At 48.9% G+C, this 21,217-nt stretch overlaps 9 protein-coding genes across 9 annotated transcripts; 3 read left to right on the top strand and 6 right to left on the bottom strand.

The window, feature by feature from the left end:
- Nucleotides 1–1,035: 1,035 nt before the first annotated feature.
- Nucleotides 1,036–2,954, bottom strand: N7511_002874 (fungal specific transcription factor domain-containing protein; the record flags this gene model as incomplete). The annotated part of the gene is given in 4 exon segments (XM_057125299.1): nucleotides 1,036–1,786; nucleotides 1,841–2,038; nucleotides 2,058–2,205; nucleotides 2,315–2,954. The coding sequence occupies 4 exon segments, from the start codon at nucleotides 2,952–2,954 to the stop codon at nucleotides 1,036–1,038; spliced, it is 1,737 nt and encodes a 578-aa protein (XP_056987458.1).
- A 3-nt stretch (nucleotides 2,955–2,957) lies between these two features.
- N7511_002875 (Zn(II)2Cys6 transcription factor domain-containing protein) lies at nucleotides 2,958–3,198 on the bottom strand (the record flags this gene model as incomplete). The annotated part of the gene is made up of 2 exons (XM_057125300.1): nucleotides 2,958–3,074; nucleotides 3,130–3,198. 2 exons carry the CDS (start codon nucleotides 3,196–3,198, stop codon nucleotides 2,958–2,960), a joined length of 186 nt encoding a protein of 61 aa, XP_056987459.1.
- Nucleotides 3,199–3,713: 515 nt separating this feature from the next.
- On the top strand, nucleotides 3,714–4,961 carry N7511_002876 (carbon-nitrogen hydrolase family protein; the record flags this gene model as incomplete). The annotated part of the gene is made up of 3 exons (XM_057125301.1): nucleotides 3,714–3,892; nucleotides 3,989–4,428; nucleotides 4,507–4,961. The coding sequence occupies 3 exons, from the start codon at nucleotides 3,714–3,716 to the stop codon at nucleotides 4,959–4,961; spliced, it is 1,074 nt and encodes a 357-aa protein (XP_056987460.1).
- Nucleotides 4,962–5,149: 188 nt separating this feature from the next.
- N7511_002877 (uncharacterized protein) lies at nucleotides 5,150–6,881 on the bottom strand (the record flags this gene model as incomplete). The annotated part of the gene is made up of 3 exons (XM_057125302.1): nucleotides 5,150–5,371; nucleotides 5,435–6,342; nucleotides 6,437–6,881. The coding sequence occupies 3 exons, from the start codon at nucleotides 6,879–6,881 to the stop codon at nucleotides 5,150–5,152; spliced, it is 1,575 nt and encodes a 524-aa protein (XP_056987461.1).
- Nucleotides 6,882–7,486: 605 nt separating this feature from the next.
- Nucleotides 7,487–9,669, bottom strand: N7511_002878 (ferric reductase family protein; the record flags this gene model as incomplete). The annotated part of the gene is made up of 7 exons (XM_057125303.1): nucleotides 7,487–7,493; nucleotides 7,552–8,559; nucleotides 8,610–8,708; nucleotides 8,760–9,011; nucleotides 9,064–9,178; nucleotides 9,231–9,481; nucleotides 9,542–9,669. 7 exons carry the CDS (start codon nucleotides 9,667–9,669, stop codon nucleotides 7,487–7,489), a joined length of 1,860 nt encoding a protein of 619 aa, XP_056987462.1.
- Nucleotides 9,670–10,319: 650 nt separating this feature from the next.
- N7511_002879 (putative cysteine synthase B) lies at nucleotides 10,320–12,046 on the bottom strand (the record flags this gene model as incomplete). The annotated part of the gene is made up of 3 exons (XM_057125304.1): nucleotides 10,320–10,886; nucleotides 10,951–11,780; nucleotides 11,830–12,046. Coding segments are annotated over 3 exons (1,614 nt in total), but the record flags the coding sequence as incomplete, so codon positions are not given.
- Nucleotides 12,047–12,866: 820 nt separating this feature from the next.
- On the top strand, nucleotides 12,867–14,834 carry N7511_002880 (MDR family MFS transporter; the record flags this gene model as incomplete). The annotated part of the gene is made up of 7 exons (XM_057125305.1): nucleotides 12,867–12,995; nucleotides 13,044–13,177; nucleotides 13,228–14,021; nucleotides 14,071–14,260; nucleotides 14,307–14,372; nucleotides 14,419–14,472; nucleotides 14,519–14,834. 7 exons carry the CDS (start codon nucleotides 12,867–12,869, stop codon nucleotides 14,832–14,834), a joined length of 1,683 nt encoding a protein of 560 aa, XP_056987464.1.
- Nucleotides 14,835–15,246: 412 nt separating this feature from the next.
- N7511_002881 (E3 ubiquitin-protein ligase) lies at nucleotides 15,247–17,595 on the top strand (the record flags this gene model as incomplete). Its single annotated transcript, XM_057125306.1, has 1 exon — nucleotides 15,247–17,595. The coding sequence occupies one exon, from the start codon at nucleotides 15,247–15,249 to the stop codon at nucleotides 17,593–17,595; it is 2,349 nt and encodes a 782-aa protein (XP_056987465.1).
- A 622-nt stretch (nucleotides 17,596–18,217) lies between these two features.
- On the bottom strand, nucleotides 18,218–21,081 carry mfp (putative peroxisomal multifunctional beta-oxidation protein (MFP); the record flags this gene model as incomplete). The annotated part of the gene is made up of 4 exons (XM_057125307.1): nucleotides 18,218–20,337; nucleotides 20,392–20,590; nucleotides 20,648–20,875; nucleotides 20,926–21,081. 4 exons carry the CDS (start codon nucleotides 21,079–21,081, stop codon nucleotides 18,218–18,220), a joined length of 2,703 nt encoding a protein of 900 aa, XP_056987466.1.
- Between the last annotated feature and the right edge of the window lie 136 nt (nucleotides 21,082–21,217).

Here is a 21,217-nt window from a genome sequence, read left to right on the forward strand (position 1 = left end):
TGCTTTCAGCTGCAGTCCGTGGTTCTAATAACAAATAAACCACCCATGATGAAAGGGTTATTCCTATTCAGTCAATGCCTTGTTGTTTTAGATAATCCACCCATTACTCGCTCATATTCTAGACCTGGGTCTGGCTTATTTAAAGCCATTAGCGAGTCTTTGGATGGGCTGGTTGTTGCTATATCATATTTATCCAATCCACGAAACAACAAGCTAAACTATCATCACTCATCACATACTTACACTTACAAAGATGAAATTGAATATTCTTCTTGGTCTCTTCGCATTCTCGAGTTTCGTCACAGCTGATGATTTCTCCGAGGAATCTTTTGAAGACAGTGACTTGGACGCAAGAGCTAGTCCAGTTTGCTATTGTTGTTCCGGATTTGTTGTGCAGAAGACTGCTGGAACTCGGTGCGGCGCCGGTAAGCGACTAAGCAATCAGGCATTCAAGATCTTTGACTAACAGGCCAACTAGAATACGGTTACTGTGACAGCAGGGATATACTCTGTTGCAGCAAAGGTGCCATTGTTTGGCCTCCGATCGTGAGTATTGCAGTTCATTTTCTTCATGGGCCTTTCTCTGCGCGCCGAGAAGCTAACCAGAAGATTGTGCAGAGTTCTCAGAACAGTAGTGCCGTTGTCTGTAAAGGCTAAGTGACATAAGCCATTGCCAACACCAACTCTGGCGGCCAATGTAAGACGAAAGGAGGTGGTTTGTTGCCAAATGCCTCTCTGATCTAAAAGTACTTTTGAATTATTCAGACACTTTGCGTTGCTCCCATTTTTTCTCGGCTTTTTTTAATGAGCTGCTAGTTCTTGGTCTCCTTTTGGTACTCTTTTCATTGGTATCCTATAGTAATATTCTATGGCAATAACAGTCTACGCTATATTGTCTCGAGCGTGCGGGCCATGTAAGCGTAATTTCATTGAAATACAGCATAAGAGAAAGCCAAGTATGCCAGCTAGTTCACTTCAAATTATTCTTTGCTAAAGCCACAATCTCAGAGGCTGATTGGACTTCAAGCAAGGCCATTAAAGCTGACACTCAAAGGGTATATGCAGATCCGTGATCTCGGGTTGATAAGAAGCAAAAAAGTCCACTGAGCTGAAATCAGACCATGATAGACCTGCCAACACATTATCGATATCAAAATCTTCCAGGGGGTCGTCTTGCAACGCTGTGTCACACTCTAACTGGGGGATTTCCATAGTGTGCTCAGTGGATACAGAAGCACTTGCTGGAAATCCATGCAAAGGGAGAGCTTGTAGAATGTCCCATCTTTGCGCGAGATCTTGAAGAGAGAGAACGAATCTTCTTGCTTTGATCCATCTTTTCTGCATTGACATGAGAGCATTGAAACATGCGCGAAAATGTCTGATAGACTGACTCCTTAGAGTCGGCTGTGTCGAGGTTGCATTTAAAAGTGCAGTGACAGCGGCTGTCATGATACTATGTGCGACGTACGGCGGTGCTTTGTCTAATTTTGCCACCTTTTCGTAATCGCGAATCAGATTGACCATAGAAACTGAAGCAATAGACATGGCTCGCATGGAGAGACGAAATGTACTGCTCTCGGCGGGGTGCTTGAGAAAAGGCCGATGTATTAGGATTTGTGACATGTTGTATGTCATGTGAAGAATGATGACTGCAGGTGATGAGTTTTTCGAATTCAGGTGAACGCGCTCGGCCATATCTCGTTGGAATGAAAGTAGTTGCTCGCGGGCGCTTAGAAGAAGTCGATGTTGTTCTGAGTGATTCAAGCCATCAAAGTCGAACGAGTAGCTATATTCGCGTTAATTTTGAAAAGCGAAACTTTTTGGAGGAATTCTTCATTACATCTTATCCATCCACTGGTCATGAAGAAACCATAGTCGGCAATGTGAATCAAAAGCCAGGTCACATACACTCGGCGTGGCAATAGTTTGAATAAATGAAGGAGCTCGAACCCTTGCCCACGGTAGCATGCAATTTCGCCCGAGGAGTGATGTTGCAATTCTGTTTTCCTGTATCAGCTTTCGCGGAGGAGGTGATATTCTACAGGTTCGTATCTGACCTATCAATCAGTAGCGCGGACCAAGCAGCACCTATTCCAGCGCGGTCATCTCCATTCGTAGATTTCTGTAGCGCATGAAGAGAGCTGACTGGAAGCCCAAGATGTAGCGTCATGCTAGCGCACATGGCTAGGAAATGTGAGATACTGCCTGTGAGTTTGTGGGGGGAACGCACAGTTGTACATCCAGGCCATGTTATAGTTCTCCAAGCCAATCTCGCGCCAGCACATGATAGCCAGGACCTGAACGAGGGGTATACTGGGGTACTGTCGGCAAGCTTGCAACAGAACAGACTCAACTGCAGAAGCTGCATCATTTCCAAAGGCACGGCTTTCTTCATCGTCGGCTAAGATTGATGCGGCAGCCAATGCTGCGTGCTTGACCAAGCTCAACTCTGGATTCATATCCTCGCCTCTTAATTGATCGAGTGCGCTTTTATCCACGAATGAATGGAATGGATTGATGAATTCAACAAACAAGTTGATAAGATGATTTGTGATCCGCGCTTCATGGTTGCCTGGATCTGTCCGCACAACGGGACGTTTCAGGGTCGACGTTTCGATGTCAATGTTATTCCCAGGCGGGCTCCTTTGTGCTATAGGAAAACAAGAGTTCCCAGATGGACCGATGAAAGCCGGTTCCCCGGAGTCTTCAATACTCATGCGCCATATCATGGAACTCACGTCCTCGATAGGTGTAGGTTTCTTCGAACCATTTGAAAAAGTGGAAGAGGCTTCGTCTTGCTCCGTAGTAGAATCAAAGCGTGGTTCCTTGTGATGCTGCCCCGGATTTTCATTTTGCGAGTTCAGATCTTTAAGACGGCTCAACTCACTATTCAGGAGCTCAATTTGATCCTCTAGACCAATGACATATCCAGGATCCCGTTTTTGCCTGCTCATCAATCAGCTCTGTACAGAATGGAATGTTAGTTGCATAGACCTCGGTGGTTTACTCAAATTATAACGGCACTCAACATGTCGACTTCGGCAACCATGGCATACAGGCTGAATACCATCGCACTATGAGATTCGGGACAGTTAGGAAAGGATGCTAGGATCATTTGTCAGATCTCACCTTGCGCTTACGCTTGCGACACATTTCACAAGCCACACGAACTCTGGTGGATGAATCTAGTGCCTCCATATTAAATGGAGGAGAGCGGCTGGATCGGCTTGTTTAGAGGCAGTAGTCGCGCCTAATCAGGGTTAGTTCAAAATATGGAGTTCCTAGACCGGCACCATGAGCCAATGTCAGTAAATTCTTCCAAAGTGAAGTCAAGAAGTTGATCGAAAGCGTGATATCAGACCAGAGATCCGGCCTTATCGCTTATCGAGGCGGCTCTTGCAGTTCCGCCGGCCAACTCGTGGCTCAACCAATCAGAAAGCAGAGATCTACCAGCCCCAAAGAGTATACCGTTATGAGGGCGCAGACCCCCCTTTTGGAACACTTTTCTAGTATAGCACTACATACTTGCATGTAGATTCCATTTTCAGGAGATCAACGAGTGTCTGCCGGCTCACTTACCGGGGAATCAGCGGAGAGCGAGCTGCCGCCGTGATAAGGCGGGCAACAATGGGGCATACTTAATCCACAGTACATGCACGTTAAATATGAACCTTGTCAAAGGAAAATTCTAGTATCCCAGAGCTGCTTGCAATATGTCGATACCATGTGGTTCACGAGTTCGTGTTGCTGTCACCCAAGCTGAACCTGTCTGGCTCGACCTCGACGCCACGGTAGACAAAACATGCACTCTCATTGCAGAAGCTGCTGCAAACGGGGCACAACTAGTGACGTTCCCTGAGTGTTGGATACCTGGCTATCCCGCTTGGATTTGGTATGTTTGCTTTTTCTCTCTACAGAAAATTGAAACCGCCCCCGTGGTGGTGGATATCTCAGGTCTCCTGCTAACAGAGTCTATAAAACTTTACAGGACACGACCGGTAGATCAGCGCTTGACTACCTTATACATGCAGAATTCCTTAAAGCTCGACTCTCCGCAAATGACTCAGATTATAAATTGTGCAGAGAAGAACAGAATCACAGTCTGCATCAGCTTTTCTCTGAACATCCATCATTCCCTATACATCGCACAGGCCACTATTGGCAGCAATGGGAAAATCCTCAATATCCGAACAAAAATGAAGGCAACACATATGGAACGCACTATTTTCGGGGATTCCTTAGGCGACTGTCTTGACAGCGTGGTGGAAACACCCATCGGTCGTGTCGGTGCCTTGTCATGCTGGGAGCACGTTCAGCCACTTCTCAAGTACAACACGTACTTGCAGCGTGAGCAGATCCATGTTGCAGCTTGGCCGCCAGTATTCGGTCATGACGATGGGGATGGCCTCTACTCCATGTCATCTGAAGGTACAGTATCCCTGCAACTCATTTTGGTTCGTGCGATGGCGTAAATAAGCTAATTCGTGTGTTTCTCTGTGGTTTCAGGCACCGACGTCCTCGCCCGAACATATGCAATCGAGTCTCAGTCTTTCGTTCTTCATACAACGGCCGTATTAAGCCAGTCAGGTATTGAGCGTATGAATACCAAAACAGGAGCGATAATGAACACAGCAGGGGGTGGATTTTCGGCAGTTTACGGCCCTGATGGACGCAGGATCTCCACACCTCTCCCCGAGACTGAAGAGGGTATTGTCTATGCAGACCTGGACCTGGATGATATTTGCAAATCCCGATCATTCCTTGATGTCTGTGGCCACTATAGTCGTCCTGATCTATTGTGGCTGGGTATCGAAGGTGGCGTTAAGAATCATGCCAATATCCGAGGGAACGCAGGCTACCAGTCGCAGTCAGGCCTTTCAAGGGATTTAGAATCAGGCTTGACCATCCCCAAGGCTACTGGGGCCATGGAAAGTACGACTGGAGCGGGACATAGTGATTAAATTATACTTGTTTCCTTGTCAAATCCATCATTCTAAGCCAAATACAAAGCCAAATACAAAACCAAACCAAACTGTTAGTATAGAAGTCTCCCATCACATTTCCAATTTTTCATAGAAGCACAAATCATTTCGCAGAAAGTCTGAATTATGAAAAAGGTGGGCTTCCAATTCAATCCCACGCAATCCTATCAAAATCCATTTCCAGCCTTTCCATTGCCTGTTCGATGAAACAGATTATGCTGTTCCGACCAAGCACGAATTCTTTTTCCAAAGACATAGATTGGGATATGCGTCAGCATCACGCTTACAGTAAGAGCCCCGAAAGTGGAAAAGAATCTCAACGGTCCGACATGAACGAGGTATTGATTGAAGACAAAAGACAGACCGAACGCAAAGGCACTTTTGATGACCTATAATCATGTTAGAACCCTCGAGAGCCACCCTTACTATAAATCGATAGCTTGATAGCTTACCATTGCAAGTCCAAAAGCATCCCCCGCTCTCTCTGCGGCGACATCGTTGGTGTATGCTACAATAACAGTACAGCCCATACCGACGGCGAAGTTCAAGATTGCCAGAAATACTCCGCAAACAACTGGTGAAAGGCCCTGTTCAATAGCAGCACCCAAGCCAAACGTGCCAACAGCCATTGTCACAGTAGCTAGGGGCATAACCCAGAGGCGGAATTCCGGTTCGTATACACCCAAGTTGCGTTTGGACAGAGCTCTGCCACAGAAATCGCAGAGCCATCCACCTGTGAATGTTCCAATTGCCGATCCAATGAAAGGAGGAATCCCTGTAAGATTACCGACCGCGACAGTGCTCATATTGAAGGGGGCTGCTGTGAAGATTTGAGAGGCCACGGCTCCGACTAAAATAGTCCACGTGAAAACCACTGCCCACATCACACATTCCCAAGCCACAATCGGATGGATGAGCATATACCAAGGCTTGATGCAGGCCATGAGAATATTAGGTCGATCGGGGAACATGGTGGAGTCCAATCCGATGCCGTAGTAAGACCAAAGACGTGATCGCTCAGGAAGACTAGGGTTGATAGCCACTATGCGCTCCATTCCTTCTCCTTCCTTGAAAATATTCTCTGTTGCTGATTCATCACAGCTGTTGCGATTGAATGATGTCTCCGGGAAGAAGACCAGCACAACGACAAGAAGAATGCCGTACATGCATGCTTCAAGCCAAAAGCTCCAACGCCATGACATGTTGGAAATCACGTATCCACTGATGACAGGCGTGAGGTTCACAGAGGCGATGAGTCCGAGGTTCCATAGGCCAACTCGAAGTCCCCGTTCCTGGACAAAGAACACATCATTTATCGATGCTGTGCCTGCCAGAGCAAAAAAGCCGCCCATGCCCAACCCTGTGTTTATAGAAAGTGGTAAGCTAGTTGTCTCAATTTAGGGTTTTCTGGGTGAGCCCCCAAGGGAAATGGGATATTCTACCTTGAAACACACGAGATGCCAATAGTGAAACGTATGATTTGGAAGCACCGGCCCAGCAACAAGAGACCAACAGAAGGATAGTGGTAAACAGATAGACTGCTCGTTTGCCGAAGATCATGGAGAACGAGGCAGAAAGATAAGAGCTCACACCCAAGGCCATAACCAATGACCCATTCAGCAGCGTCACGTTGGTAAGACTAACGTCTAGGTCTCTGGCAACGATACCAAATCCAGGAACGAGGACGGGGCCTAATGATCCTGTAAAGCAAGAGCCAAGAATTATGGTAGCAAACAAAAGCTCTTTTCTTGGTCGAGACCAATTCAGAGGATCAAGATGCGAGGACGATGGGCGAGGAACTCGAACTTGGACCTTGGTTTCCGCATGATCGTCGCTTTCGACTTTGTAGGTGGAAGAGGGCTGAATCCCTGTTACCGGTTCCAGCACACCAAAAGCCATCATTCGGCTTTATGAGACAGGTAGATGATAGTATGTGAGATTGAAAGGACTCCAGGAATATTTTTTCCCTCTGAGTAATTCTGTATAAAAAGCATCACCAAATCGGAGATAGCAAGTGAACTATGTAGGAACATCTCCCAAGGTTATCTTGGAGGCGCATCTTATCCGGGCGGCTCATACAAGTCCGCAAGTCTATCAAAGAGATCCCGGAGGCTCTTGTTGCTCCAATCAGATGCCAAAGTTAGGGCGCAAACCACCATTGTTTAACAAACACACGATAAGCTGCTTTTGGCCTATTATGTGTCCCATAAGTCATTGGGTATATGATCAAAGTTTGAGATCCTAAATCCAAAGTTGTAGCTTACGGTAACAAGCTGTAACAAACTTCAGTTCGGCTTTGTCCTTCGTCTTGCTTTCGTGATAGTAGATCATGCATGAGTATTAAACTGTTCAAAATATAAATTGAAAACTAGTGCTTCTCATTCAGCAGAAAGTATTGCTGTGGGCCAGCCAACACACAGCGCACCAAGTTAAAGATTAATTACAATAAGTGAATGAGCTATATCAATCCAGCAGATAAATACTCGCATGTAAGGGACTCACATTCACCACCTGTAGAACCCAGTTAGTCAAATCCCTAATTTCAAGACCAGTACCAATGGAAACTTACACAAATGGTTCGGAGTGTAAATACAACTCCTCAACCTCACCACCAAACACACGGCCCTGTGCCACAGCTGCTGCATTTCGGGTATCATGCAGCATAGATGCAGGGCCACAAACCAAGACTCCAACTCGCTGTTTCTTCTCCATATGGGTCCCTTGAACATGAGCCATGGCCACCGTGCGCGCAACTAACCCGGGCAGATCAGGTCGTGCATTCCGGTGAACGTTCAAACTGAAACTTCCTGTAGTGGTTACCTCAGTAGGATGCATCTTATTGCCTGTCCCTTTAACATAATCCGATTCCGAAGACGAAGAGAACCCAGAGTTCCGTTGATCAGTGACGTGGACAGAGACTGAAGTTTCGAATCCGTTCTCCGGATTTGTGGATAGTAACGTCGATTGTGAGATCCGGGACTCGATTTCTTCAATATACCAGTCCGCCATGGTGTGATCCCTTGTAGAGAAGACAACTTGAAGATTTCGTCGGTGTCTTTTATCTTTTTCGCTGACCGATGGGGCCATGCCTGTGAGGCGAAGTGCTTCGTCTACCATGGCAAGGGAGAACCCGCCTCCTGAACCACCGGCAATGACTAGAATAGTGTCGAATTGGGCCATGTGAGGCTCACTGACGCCACCGTAAGGGCCTTCAATGAGTATCTTCTTTGTGGACCCTGGACTCTTTGCTGCTATCGCTCTCAGGCGTCCAGTAACCCCACCTCGGGGTTTAATATAGAAAACAAGCTCCGAGGGTTCGTCGGATTCATTTGGTGTGCGGCATGCGGAAGAGATGGTAAATGGGTGGGCTGTGAGTAAGTGTAGATCTAAAGTTAGGAAACGCACGAATACATGTTGACCGGGTGTCCATTTCATAGTTGATGGAACGGAGACTTTGACGAGACCACATGGTAAGAGTTCCAGACTGGCGTTATGGAGGCCGTTCTTCAAGTAGGTGCGGGCATGTCCTGCGATAAGGCTGGCCATGTAAATTGCACCGGAAGCAATGAAGTAGTCCCTGAGGTACGTCAGTATAATACAGTTCATGCTTTCTTCAGTTTGTCATACCAGGAGGAAAGTCGGAAATCACAGTGGATGAAAAAGAACACAACAAATACCACGGCCATGAAGATATGGGTGGCCTTGAAAAACTCATAGAATCGATTTCTGCCAGGTGTTAGAGTCTTCTTGCTCACAAAATATGGGACCCAATCTCACCGAATGAAAGGTAGCGACATCAGGGTTAGATATGTTTGCGAGAGGAGAGTAACAACTCCCGTCCAGTATGCTACACTTGTCTTCCAATTCATCACCATCTTCCCCTTTCCAATATCATAAATTATGAAAGGGAAAGTGTGAATCAAAGCCAAAACAAACATCGCATAACTAGTCCAATGGTGGAAAACTTGAAGTTTCTCATGCGGGATGCCAGTCAAAACCGAAATCATGTTGGCTTTTGTACTCAGAGCACTAGAACACAAGTTAGTAAGGAAATTTAAAAAGCTTGAAAATATAAACTTACAGCACGAAAGGTAGTAGTCCCAGGGCCATCCAGCCAGCTCGAGTTGCAAGGGGTGGACTACCTCCATAAGAGGCGTCTGTCGGCCAATAGTAGGGTTTCGGGCCAAGTGTCATGGCTTTTAACGTTAGTGAGCTTTCCCAGATATTCGATAGCTTGTATAAACCAACCGAAGAAGAAGACCGCGCCTAAAGCCCCCAAAATCACCACTCCAAGCGCCGGCGACCAATACCGCAACGCCCGGGCTCGAAATCCACGGTAAGAAAGATATCGCGAGACCGAAGTAAGCATGCGCCATGGTCTTGTCCGTTTCACACAATCCGGAGCAAACCTAACAAGTAGATTGGAAACCATAAATACACCAATCACAGCACACATGAAGTACACTGTGTTTAGCGCATAGACATGATCAGCTTCGTACCTAAAGATCTTCAATAAGCACATGCATATACACTAAATCCTGAGTGGCAAATGCGCATACCAGTAGCGCCAACTATAATTGCGATAGCGGCATTGAGCGTCTGTCAGCTTGCATTTGTCTGCACGAGATGAGTGCAGCATCACCGGCTGGTCCAGCCAGGGGGTCCCTGACATCTTCATGTCCATCATCTTGTGGCTGAGAGGAACAGACAGCCATTGAGAAAGTAAAATGAAATCTAAACATGAAAAGGGAACGTTATTAGTGAAGCGACCATCTCCATGGATGGTTGCGGAACCGAAAACGGGAAGTGTGTATCAAGGACTCAAGGGTTCATGTTTGGACATTCCCGTGTCTCACCGATCACCCCGGGGGATCTGCTCACAATTGAGCACATTTCCTGGAGAAATGGTGGCTGCAATCATCTTTTCGTTAGTTATTGGTCCCACTGTATGTTGAGCTAGAGCACATTTGCGAGATAATGCGGGCTTGCCGCACACGAAATCCACCGGCCTTCGGATTCGTGTCTTTACGCTGATCTTTCGCATATTAATTTGCATGCTAAGTCTACGATATCCTTTTTTTTCTTCTCTAATTCGAGATATTCAGCGCAAGTATGAGTTGCATTCGGAGACCCCGGACCTAAGCCACCAGGACTCTCTGACGTAGTGGAGGATATAGTTCAAACAAACAACTTTAATTGAAAGAGTCATAGGGTAGTATGCTCCATAGAATAAAGCGAGTCAATGAAACAATAGAAACATGGAAAATAGCCAAAGAAAAAAAAAAAAAAAAAAGAAAAGCAGGGGAAGCAAAGCTCGACCGGATCAGGACTAGCGGCTCACATGGCAGATCCAACCCTACATTCCGATTGCGTTGTCTGCTCAAGGGGCACTGATGTGACGGAAATAGTAGTCTCAGGCGGCATCTTGACAGGGATCGGACCCTCACTCCCGATGCCGTACATCTTCAGCGCACGGTGGCCTCCATGCACGCTGTCCGCTTCGATACCTTTCGCCCGAAGCACGCTGGTAGCCACGCGTGCCGAGTCTCCATCGTAGCAAACCACGAGAACATGATGCCTTCTCAGGTCTGAAACCAAGACTTCATCTGTGAAAACCTTCTCCAGCTCCACCCATTGCGCCTCCAGCACCCCCGGATCTGAAAACGGCGATGGGTCGTGAGGCTTCACGCTGAACAATGGAAGATTCATCGAACCGGGAAGGTGCCACGCGTAGAAGTCAAGAGGCTTTCTTAGGTCTAGAACGCGATTCTGGGTCTTCAATGCTATCTCGCTCAGCTCGCATTGGGCGAGGGTTCGTGGTGATCCATAGAATTGCGGTAGGACCTCCAGTGCGTCACGCTCCCAACTCTCATCGTAACGGTGCAGATCGACCTTTGTCAAGCGCTAAATATCGATTTAGTATTCTGTGGGTACAAAAACGCCAACACGTCATGGATATGGTATTTACCTCATTTCGGATTGGGTGGAACTGTTCATCGCCAAGCTTTTCAAAGTACTCGCCGATATACTGATATGGCAAGTCGCAGCAGAGGAAGACGCAGTGGGTTTTGCCATCCGGACCTGAAAGCTCAGAAAGGGTTCCCTCGGCTTTGCGCTTCTCCAGGGTCTGAAACAGTCCCTGTAGATTAAAACCGGATGATGGGCCACAGACCAGTCCCTCTCGGCAAAGATTCAGGGACAAAGTGTATGACTCCAGGGAACCAACTTCTTCAATGATATCCACAGCTTCTTTCCAGGGAAACTCGACAGGGCGCATCAGGGCGTATGACCTGGGACCAGGTACCCGATCTCCAGGGGCTGTGCAGACCCCAAGTCTGTAAACCGACGGCTTGACTCCTTTGAAATATGTACCCAGTCCGGTCATAGTACCTGAAGTACCCATGCCACCACATAGAACATTAATCTCAGGTAGCTGCTTAAAAATCTGAGGACCGGTCCACCGGATATGCGACTGCCAGTTTTTACTGTTCTCATACTGGTTCGGGTTGACAATCTTGTCAGACTCCGTGGCCTGTCTCCGGGCATTTTGAATACCACCTCTCTCGTCAATTGGCTCTGGTTGAGATGGACCGCCAAATAGTGTGATATCCAAGCCAAAAAACTGCATCAGTTTCAATTTTGCATCACTTGTTTTGTTGCTCAAGAATGCCCGAGTATCATTCACTCCGTGCATGACACGGGCAACCATCGACATTGAGATGACCGTTGATCCAGAACTATACTCAACGATTCGTTCTGTCTCGCCAGGTACAACACTAGTTTCAAGCATGTTCATTGCTGGTCGCGTGTCAACAAATGTTATGTGAAAGGTCATTATAGTTCATACCGGGCATTGCTTTGACATTATTTGCTGGATGCATTGTCATCATCTTGGCATATATCCGCACCCCATCTTCATAGTAGGGGTTCAGATGAGGTGGTAGCTCCACAAGAGGTAAGGGAGGCTGGGAGTCAGGGTCGAAGTACTTTTTCAAAGAGTCAGGTCCAAAATAGGTATTGCACTCATTGATGTTGGTCATATTGGCGGATGAAATGATCAAGTAGCTGCAACTTTCAATTTTTATGATATGAACAAATAAAGAAGTAAAACTATGGGCCTCCTGGGGAAGTTATAGTCCTACAATGGCTATCATTTGCCCCTCTTCCTGTTGCGTTTACCTTGGCGTCCGAGAGGTAGATGGAGATTGATCGCTCCACAGCCCGTGTACAGTATGTCCTGCCACACGACTCTCACATGAGTGGTCTGGCCTTTGGAGCCAGTCGAATGTACCGTAGCAGCTGCCTGTGCCAAAAATATGAGCTAGGAACAAGGAACCCGCGTGGAGTAAGCTCGGGAATATCAATGCAGCCAATTGTAAATCGGATCCTTTTTCTTCTGTCTCAATGGGAATTGGACTATAAGATTGAAAACGGAAGGATCACCAGAGCTGCGTCAAATATTTCTTTTGGTATTTGGGAGGTCTTACTCGGCAATGTTCCAGAAACCTTGATTATTTGTCCCCTGTATGTATAGATCAGCATTTGACAAGGTCCTCAGAAGTACGAGAATTCATTCTTGCAGCTACTTTACTTGGCATCAATAATTATTAGCTGATTGAAAATACCCGATTCGATATCCTGGCGAGTACAGAAAGGGGCGGGTACCTTGAGAGTGTTTGAGAAGATTTGCCAACCCTAACTGCTGCAGATCTTCTGTCAAGGTGCTCGGCCGCCTTGTCGATCGGTCGGACTGAACCGATTCGGGAATTACGACATTATGTTTATCAAGTTGCGTTGATTTAGATCCCTTTCTCCTGGCTCGGTTTTGGTTTTGTCCTGCGTTCCTCAGGTGGTTTCTCATCATCCCTTCACATTCTACCCGCCATGACAGGGGTACTTGCAAACGACCCAGGGCATCTCACGCCCGAGGCGGATACCGCGGTTGAGAAGAATGGGACTCATGTTGAGTTCAACGAGCAAACTAATTATGTGCCTAAGCGCACCATCATCACGGTAAGTGCCCGGCAAGAAGCAATACGACCAAGCTAATGCTGCCCTTAGATCTTCCTGGCATGTTCCACCGTCGATTTACTGGCTTTGATGGACCAGACAACTCTGGCTGCCAGTTTGTCTATCATTGGAAATGCATTGGGAGCCAGTGATCAAACTTCGTGGATATCCGGCGGTTACTTCGTGTATGATTCCCACAGTTTGTTAATGCTCGTCAATACTGACACGCCTGCAGAACGTCAACATGTTTCCAGTTGCTATATGGCAGACTTTCTGATATCTGGTCTCGGAAGTTGGTTCTTTTCGTCGGTCTTGCCATCTTCTTTTTTGGATCATTGGCCGCCTCCCTTGCTCAGACTGCAACCCAGTTAATCGTCTTTCGTGCGTTCACTGGTGTAGGCGGCGGTGGTCTCATGACTGTCGCGCAGATGATTGTCAGTGATGTTGTTCCGCTTCGTGAGCGAGGAAAATATCAAGGTATCCTAGGTGCCGTGGTTGCTATTGCCAATGGCATCGGCCCAGTCATTGGTGGTGCACTAGCCTCAATATCGGAAGACTCATGGCGGTGGATTTTCCGTCTCAATCTTCCCTTGACAGCTCTCACCACCCTAGCAGTTCTGTTCTTTATGCCTCTTCGTAAGGTCACTGGTGATTGGAAAGTCAAGCTCAAAGCGATCGATTTCTTTGGTGCGCTTTTGGCTCTGGCAGGTGCCTCAGTTCTGCTGCTTGGTTTGACTTGGGGTGGTGGTGAATACTCGTGGGACTCAGCACATGTTATATCAACTTTGGTCGTTGGGTTCGCCGTCTCTGTTGCATTTGTTGTGTGGCAGTGGAAGGGAACCTCAACGCCGCTGGTTCCAATGCATATATTCAAGGGCAAGATTGTTAACGGCGCTTGTTTGACTATGTTCATCAATGGGTGGAACTTTTTGGTTCAAGTCTACTATATCCCCACCTTCTATCAGTTGGTCTTTGGATATTCAACAGTGAAGGCTGCGGCAATGTTGCTACCTATCACACTCATGCAGAGTATGGACCTCTCTCTGTCATTCAATTTACTTGCTAATGCTGTATGCAGCTGTCAGCAGTACGGCCTCTGGTCTCATTGTCCATTGGGTAGGCCGCTATCGAGAATGTATCCTCTTTGGATGGGTGATGTGGGCTGCTGGACTTGGACTTTTCTCGACTCTCGATCAAAATTCGGGACTAGGAAAGCAGATTGGATATGGCATACTCACAGGTGTCGGAGTTGGAAATACTTTGCAACCGTATGTTTTCTTCGATTAACTAGTTGACGCAGGCTGATCGCTATAGTGCTCTGATTGCCGTTCAAGCTGGAGTTGAAAGGCGAGATATGGCTGTAGTCACCTCTTTCAGGAAGTACGTATATCCAAAATGTTAGTATGGCATCGCTAACAAGAAAAAGCTTTGTACGCAATCTTGGTGGTACGCTTGGCCTTGCCATAGCTGGAACTATCATGTAAGTCTCCTGACAAGACTGCATTACTACTTGCTAACTAGTATAGCAACAATATTGTCTCGTCGTCAATATCAGTCCTGGATCTTGACGAGACTCAATCTCGCTCTCTTCTATCTAGCCCACAGAATTATCTTTCAAAGCTATCGGTGGAGGATGCGCGTCACGTCCGTGACGTCCTTACGCCCGCATATCAAAAAGGCTTCCGTATTATCTTTATCATCGGTGCATCACTTGCAGCGCTTGCTTTCTTCTTGTCTTTTTGGCTGATGCCTCAGCTTGGCTTAAAGCGAGCAGATGATGAGAAATTGAAAGAAGAGGGAAAGAAGCGAATCGAAGGCGAATTGGACGAAGAGAAGAGATAGCTATGCTTGGTATGAGACAAACGGTTCATCTCAAAATAACACTTGTATATTTACCAAGACATCTTGTAGATTTACAAAAGAGCTACAAGAATCCCACGAGACACTACATTGCACAAGGACATCATGTCGAGTTGCCGACTAAGTGAATACTTCATACTGTGATCAGGTAAAGCAGAAATCACCAATATGTCTTTCAATAAACCAACTTCAATTCATTGCAAGTAAAGGGTGAAAAACATCCAACCCCCCGGGATCAAAGCCCTAAATCGCAAGATCGAAGGAGAGAAAGAGGCCAAGCCTAAACACACGGGGCGTCTTATGTAACAATCCTTCATTCTCCAGGCTTCCAGGTTCTCCCATCTCACCACCTTCATTTCTCTCTAACCATGTAGACACGTCTGCATCTGCCAATATGGTGCTCTCGCTGCCGGTCCCAAGCTTCTACAGATCGTCGGCCTCACCTCCACACCCCGCTGACGGCTCACCCGCACAGTCCCGACACCGAAGTTCAGCCTCATCCTCGAGCTCCACCAGTCGCTGGAAGCCTGCTGCTCTCAGCATCTCTTCTCCAAATCATTCCATCACTCTCGAAGCCCTACGCAATAATCCTTTCGGCAATTCACGGTCGCGCGGCTCCGCTCAGTTCTCACTCAGCGAGACTGAGGAACAAAGGCGGGAGCAGGAGGAACTCAACGCGGCACTAGAGACTTTAGTACGCGTATTTCCTGACGTGAAGGTTGAGGTGTTCCGGGAGCTACTCGTGCACTTTGACGGTCAGAGCCGGGTGCAGGTGTGCGTTGAGGAGCTACTCAGGAACAAAAAGAAATGGGTGTCGGGGCGGTGGAACATCCTAGAGGGAAACGGTGAAGCCGATGCAGAGGCACAGGCTCATGCAGGTCCTGATGGTTATTCCAACGACGATTTTGCTCAAAATGACGCCGAACAGCGTGGTCTTGTTCCACCCGAGGAGCGGTTTCGCTCTGATGAATACAAGGCCACCGTGAGGATCGCCTTGGGCAAGGAATTCAACAGTCTCAGCAGGAGTATTGTCGAAGCGGTGCTAGCCGAAGCGAATTACAGTTATGCTCGGGCACGGCCGACGCTACAGGATCTATCGCGTCGGACCTGGCGCGCGACTATCAACAGTCTTTTGCCGTTCCGACGAAAGAAAGACCGTGATGAGCATCCTTTCATGGTCTGGCATCGTCGAGCAGATGGAGAGATAGTCCCCAGTCTGAGAGAAACAGGCTGCAGTGAGCTGGATGACGAGCTCGATGAGTTGCTACTTACACCCTTGATACGACAGAAGCGCGAAGAGCAGGAAGACAAAGACTTTAGATTTGCATCGGACTTGAATGAAAAAGAAGCTCAAGATGTCGATGCGCTATATGAATGCGAGTGTTGTTTTGCGGATGTGACATTCGAGCAGATCGCGACATGTTCGGCCAACACTCACATTATTTGCTATCACTGCATCCAAAGAACGGCCCATGAAGCACTGTTTGGACAAGGTTGGAGCAAATCTGTGGACTTGGAACGCTCTACTCTAAAGTGTCTCGCTCCGCTCTCGGTTGGATCCTGCGATGGATGTCTTCATCCCCAGATCGTCCGGCAAGCTATACTTCTCGATACAGCTGGCGTAGAAACATACCGCAAATTCGAGGACCGGCTCTCCTCCGAGGTGCTTTTAAAGTCACAGTTGAAGCTCGTCCGATGCCCATTCTGCTCCTATGCTGAAATCGATCCTCTTTATCACCCTTCATCCCGCGGTGTCTGCTGGCGCATCCGCCGTGATGGCGGCATCATCCCTACAATTTTAATGACCCTCCTTCTTCTTGATATTGTCTCTTTTCTCCTGATACCCGTCCTCGTTCTTCACATTCTGGACCCCGCTGCCATCACAACATTGTTCGCCAGTTCTATACGCAACCTCTGCCTCAAAATGCGCCCTAAACGATTCACGTGTGCCAACCCCTCTTGTCTACGCCTTAGCTGTATGACCTGTCAAAAACCATGGAGAGACCCGCATGTCTGCCACGAACCTCTCCTTCTAGATCTACGCGCCACAGTCGAAGCTGCTCGCACCGCAGCTGTAAAACGCACATGTCCCCGCTGCTGCCTCTCCTTTGTCAAATCCTCAGGCTGCAACAAACTAACCTGCGTCTGTGGCTATTCCATGTGCTACCTCTGCCGCAAAGCCTTGGGCCCACCGATTCGACAATCCACAGGGCGTGGACAAGCACGTGAAAACGTTCAACCACCCCGTGGCCTCGGCGTCTACGACGGACCAGGCGATGAACCCAATCCCTTCGATGAAGGCGGCAACATCTTAGACGACGACGAATTCGAAGAACCAGAAGGCTACCAGCACTTCTGCGAACACTTCCGAATCAATCCCGGGTCCCGCTGTACCGAATGCACGAAATGTAATCTTTACCAGGCGGAAGACGAAGAAGCCGTTGCCCGCCGCGCAGGCGAGAAAGCTGAGCGCGAATGGCGCATTCGTCAGGGTGTCAGCACTGACAATGCTACGGCGTCTGCTGTTGGATTCCGGAATATCAATCAGGATCTCTCGGCTGGAACTGATGGTTTTGCTAACCGTCGTGCGTCGACTTCGATGTGGGATATGCAATTCGGACCATCTGGGAAGCCTTGGGATTATTGGGTCTTTGACGTTTGGTCTCATGGGAGGTGGAAGCTTGAAGGTCAGGCTTTCGTGGATTGGGTTGTGGAATGCATCGTCGTGATCGATGAAGTATGATGGTTCTTGTTTTTTTGTTCCCCTTTTTCTTTTTCTTTTCTCCCTTTTCTTCTCTTGTTCTCGTGGTTTTCGGGGTTGCTTTCTCAGTGGGGATTTTAAATTTACGCTTTGGCGCTGTTGCGTTTTCACCCTTGCAAGAGAGGCGGCTGGCGTCTTGGTTTTGTTTCTTGGGGGATTTGGAATGACTTGATGATTGATGACATTCTCTTCGCTTCTTTTTTCGGCTTTTGCGATAACTTATAGCGCAGACCTACTTTCTTTAATGCATGATTTTTTTAAAAAGACCTCTCCTTGGAGATAACCTTGCAAGATACTGAGAAGCTAATGAGATTGACACGAGTAAGAGGACTTGTACAGAATGGGAAGTCACTTCCAGTATACGAATATTAGTAGGCTTCTAGGTATTTCTTCAGTGGTCAATGGTTACTGATGAACATGGTCGATACTAGGGACTAATTTAAGACCGGAAAATGAAGATGAAAATAGATCTCATTGATCTCATTATGAAATAAAACAAGAAAATGAAACAAGTAGTATATACAAACAAGAAGCGGCAATCTGTTTTCCAAGAACCGGCTCGCACGCCAACAGGGGATATCGCTCCAAGCAAAGATTTTGTACTCTACAGCTTAGCCTTAGCGCCCTCCAAGAGCTCGGCACCAGCGCCGGTGATGGCAGGCTTGCCAGTCTCAACGACGGTAGCCTGGAAGAGAACAGTGTTGCCCTCCTTCCACATCTCAGTCTTGAGGGTCTGGCCGGGCAGGACGACACCAGCGAAGCGGACCTTGAGGTTCTTGTAGGCGCCGAACTTGGAGAAGACGTGCTTGGCGGAGACACCGAGAGAGCACAGACCGTGCAGGATGGGAGTCTTGAAGCCGCCGACCTTGCTGAACTCGGGGTCGATGTGGAGGGGGTTGCGGTCGCCGTTCAGGCGGTAGAGAGCAGCCTGGTCCTCGGAGGTCTTCTCCTCGATGACGGCATCGGGCTGGCGCTGAGGAGCCTTGTAGGCAGCGGTGGCGGCCTTGGCGCGGGGAACGGTGGGCTTGGGAGAGCCGCCGAAGCCACCGCTGCCGCGGATGAAGACAGTGGACTCGTTGTAGAACAGGTCTTCGCCGGTCTTGGCATCCTTGGTGGTGAAGCCGGCCACGACGAGGGCGGCGTTGCCCTTGTCGACGACGTCGATGAGCTTGGGGTAGGTCAGGGTGTTGGCGGTGGTGGGGATGGGGAACTTGCGGACCTCCATGTACTGCTCACCGTGCAGCAGCATCATAGGGGAGAAGTCCTTGACAATGTCGTCCATGTTCCAGGGAGTAGCAGTGTTGAACCAAGGGACAACACCGTAGGAAGGAAGGGCCTGGAAGTGATCGCTGTTCTCGTAAACCAGGGGCAAATCAGTGCGCTTGGCACCCAAGCTGAGGTTGTAGAGGATGACATCGCGGTCCTCGTAGTTGAAGGCAGTGCCCTCAGTGGAGAGAGCCTTGGCCTTCTCAATGTTCTTGAGAATGTCGCTCTCGCCAGCATCGCCGTGGACACGGTTAGACATGTTAGCCATGATCTTCTCGGTGCCAGCTTGGCCGTCCTCGGGGTGGTCAGCACGACCATCCTCGAAGTTGGTGATCTGCTTCCAGTTGCGGCGGACCTCCTCGGGGGTGAGCTTGACGTCCACGGGGAATCCGTGACCGCCGGAGCGCTGCCAGCGAGTACGGCCGAACCAACCGCTACCACACTCGAACAGACCCTTGGTTGAGGGCTCAGGGGCCATGTCAGAGCAGAGCAGAACAACAAGAGGAGCAACGTAGTCAGGCTTGAAGGCCTGAACCATCTCCTCGGGCATGATAGTACGGGTCATGTTGGTGCCAGCGTTAGGAGCAATGGTGTTAACCTTGATGTTGTACTTAGCACCCTCCATGGCGAGAGTGCGGGAGAGACCGAGGATTCCAAGCTTGGCCGCAGCGTAGTTGGCCTGGCCGAAGTTGCCGTAGATGCCGCTGGTGCTAGCAGTGTTGACAACACGACCGTACTTCTGCTTGAGGAAGTAAGGCCAGGCGGCCTTGGTCACCTTGTAGGTACCACGGAGGTGAACATTGACAACAGAGTTCCACAGGTTGTCGTCCATGTTGGTGAAAGCCTTGTCGCGCAGAATACCAGCGTTGTTAACCAGAATATCAATACGGCCAAAGGCATCGATGGCACTCTTGACAACAGCGTCACCATCCTCGCAGTTGGCCTTGTTGCCAACGGCCTTACCGCCGAGAGCCTTGATCTCCTGGACGACAGGCTCAGGGTCAACAAGATCGTTGACAACGACAGATGCGCCAAGCTTGGCGAACTGCAAACAGTATGCGCGGCCAAGACCGGCACCACCACCGGTGACCAGGGCAACACGGCCCTTGAAGTCGGGCTCCTCTCCAGCGGCGGCGCTGGGCATCTTGAGGCCATCCTCCAAGAAGCCCATAAAGTCGGCAGGGCCAGTGGGATAGTCTGGCTTAGAGAAATCGTTGACATCGTTCCACTTGCGGGCAAGGGCACCGGGAGTCAGGGAGTCATCGGTCTTGAGCAGAGCACCCTTGGCTCGCTCCCAGCGGAGCTTGGCAACGTGACCACCGCCGACTTCGTAGATACCACCAGTCTCGGTGGTGTTGGAAGAGTGCACAAGAGAAGCGACCAGAGGGACAACCCAGTCGGGCTTCAGGTTCGCAAGGACATCGGGGGGCATCACAGTTTCGGTCATACGGCTGGCAGCTAGTTTCAAGTTAGCATTCTAGTCCCTGGCAGGGATTTCAGAAATCAACTTACCGATGGGAGCAATAACATTGGCAATAATGTTGTACTTGGCACCCTCCTTGGCCAGAGTCTCTGTGAAACCAACCTGTCCGAGCTTGGCAGCGGAGTAGTTGGCCTGGCCGAAGCTACCGAAGAGACCAGCAGCCGAGGCAGTGTTGATGACACGACCGAACTTCTGCTTGCGGAAGTGAGGCCATGCGGCTCTTGCGCACTACTCAAGAATCAGTCTCCGTCACATGCGATGTTTTTCATATCCACGCCTTCTCACCTTGTATGCACCGTAGGTGTGAACTCGGTTGATCAGATCCCAGTCGGCATCCTTCATGTTCTTGAAGCTGATATCGCGCAGGATACCGGCGTTATTCAGGAGGATATCGATACGGCCGAAGTTCTTAATGGCGGTCTCGATAATAGCTTCACCGTTCTCGACGCTGTCATAGTTGGCAACCGCCTTGCCGCCGGCGGCCCGGATCTCTTCGACGACATCATCCGCGGCCTATATGCGGTCAGTCTCTGCAGTTGTCGCTGACGGGGAGTTATGCCTACCTTTCCTGACTTGCCCTCACCCTTGTGAGAGCCGCCGAGGTCGTTGACGACGACATTTGCACCGCGTGAGGCGAAGAAGACAGCATATGCCTTCCCCAGACCACCACCAGCACCGGTGACGACCACCGTTTGGTTATCAAATCGTAATTCGGACATGATGTGTGTGTTGTCCGAAGAGGGAGAATATGGAACCAAGAAAGGAAGGGAAAAAGCTGGAGAAGAGGAGGTTAAAAGCGCAAGCTCGGCTGGTTTGAACCTCGGCCCATACCGTCATGGGAGGTGTATCGTTACA

The sequence above is a fragment of the Penicillium nucicola genome (assembly GCF_028828085.1).
Source record: "Penicillium nucicola strain IBT 29836 chromosome Unknown utg000002l, whole genome shotgun sequence".
Taxonomy (NCBI): Eukaryota; Fungi; Ascomycota; class Eurotiomycetes; order Eurotiales; family Aspergillaceae; genus Penicillium; species Penicillium nucicola.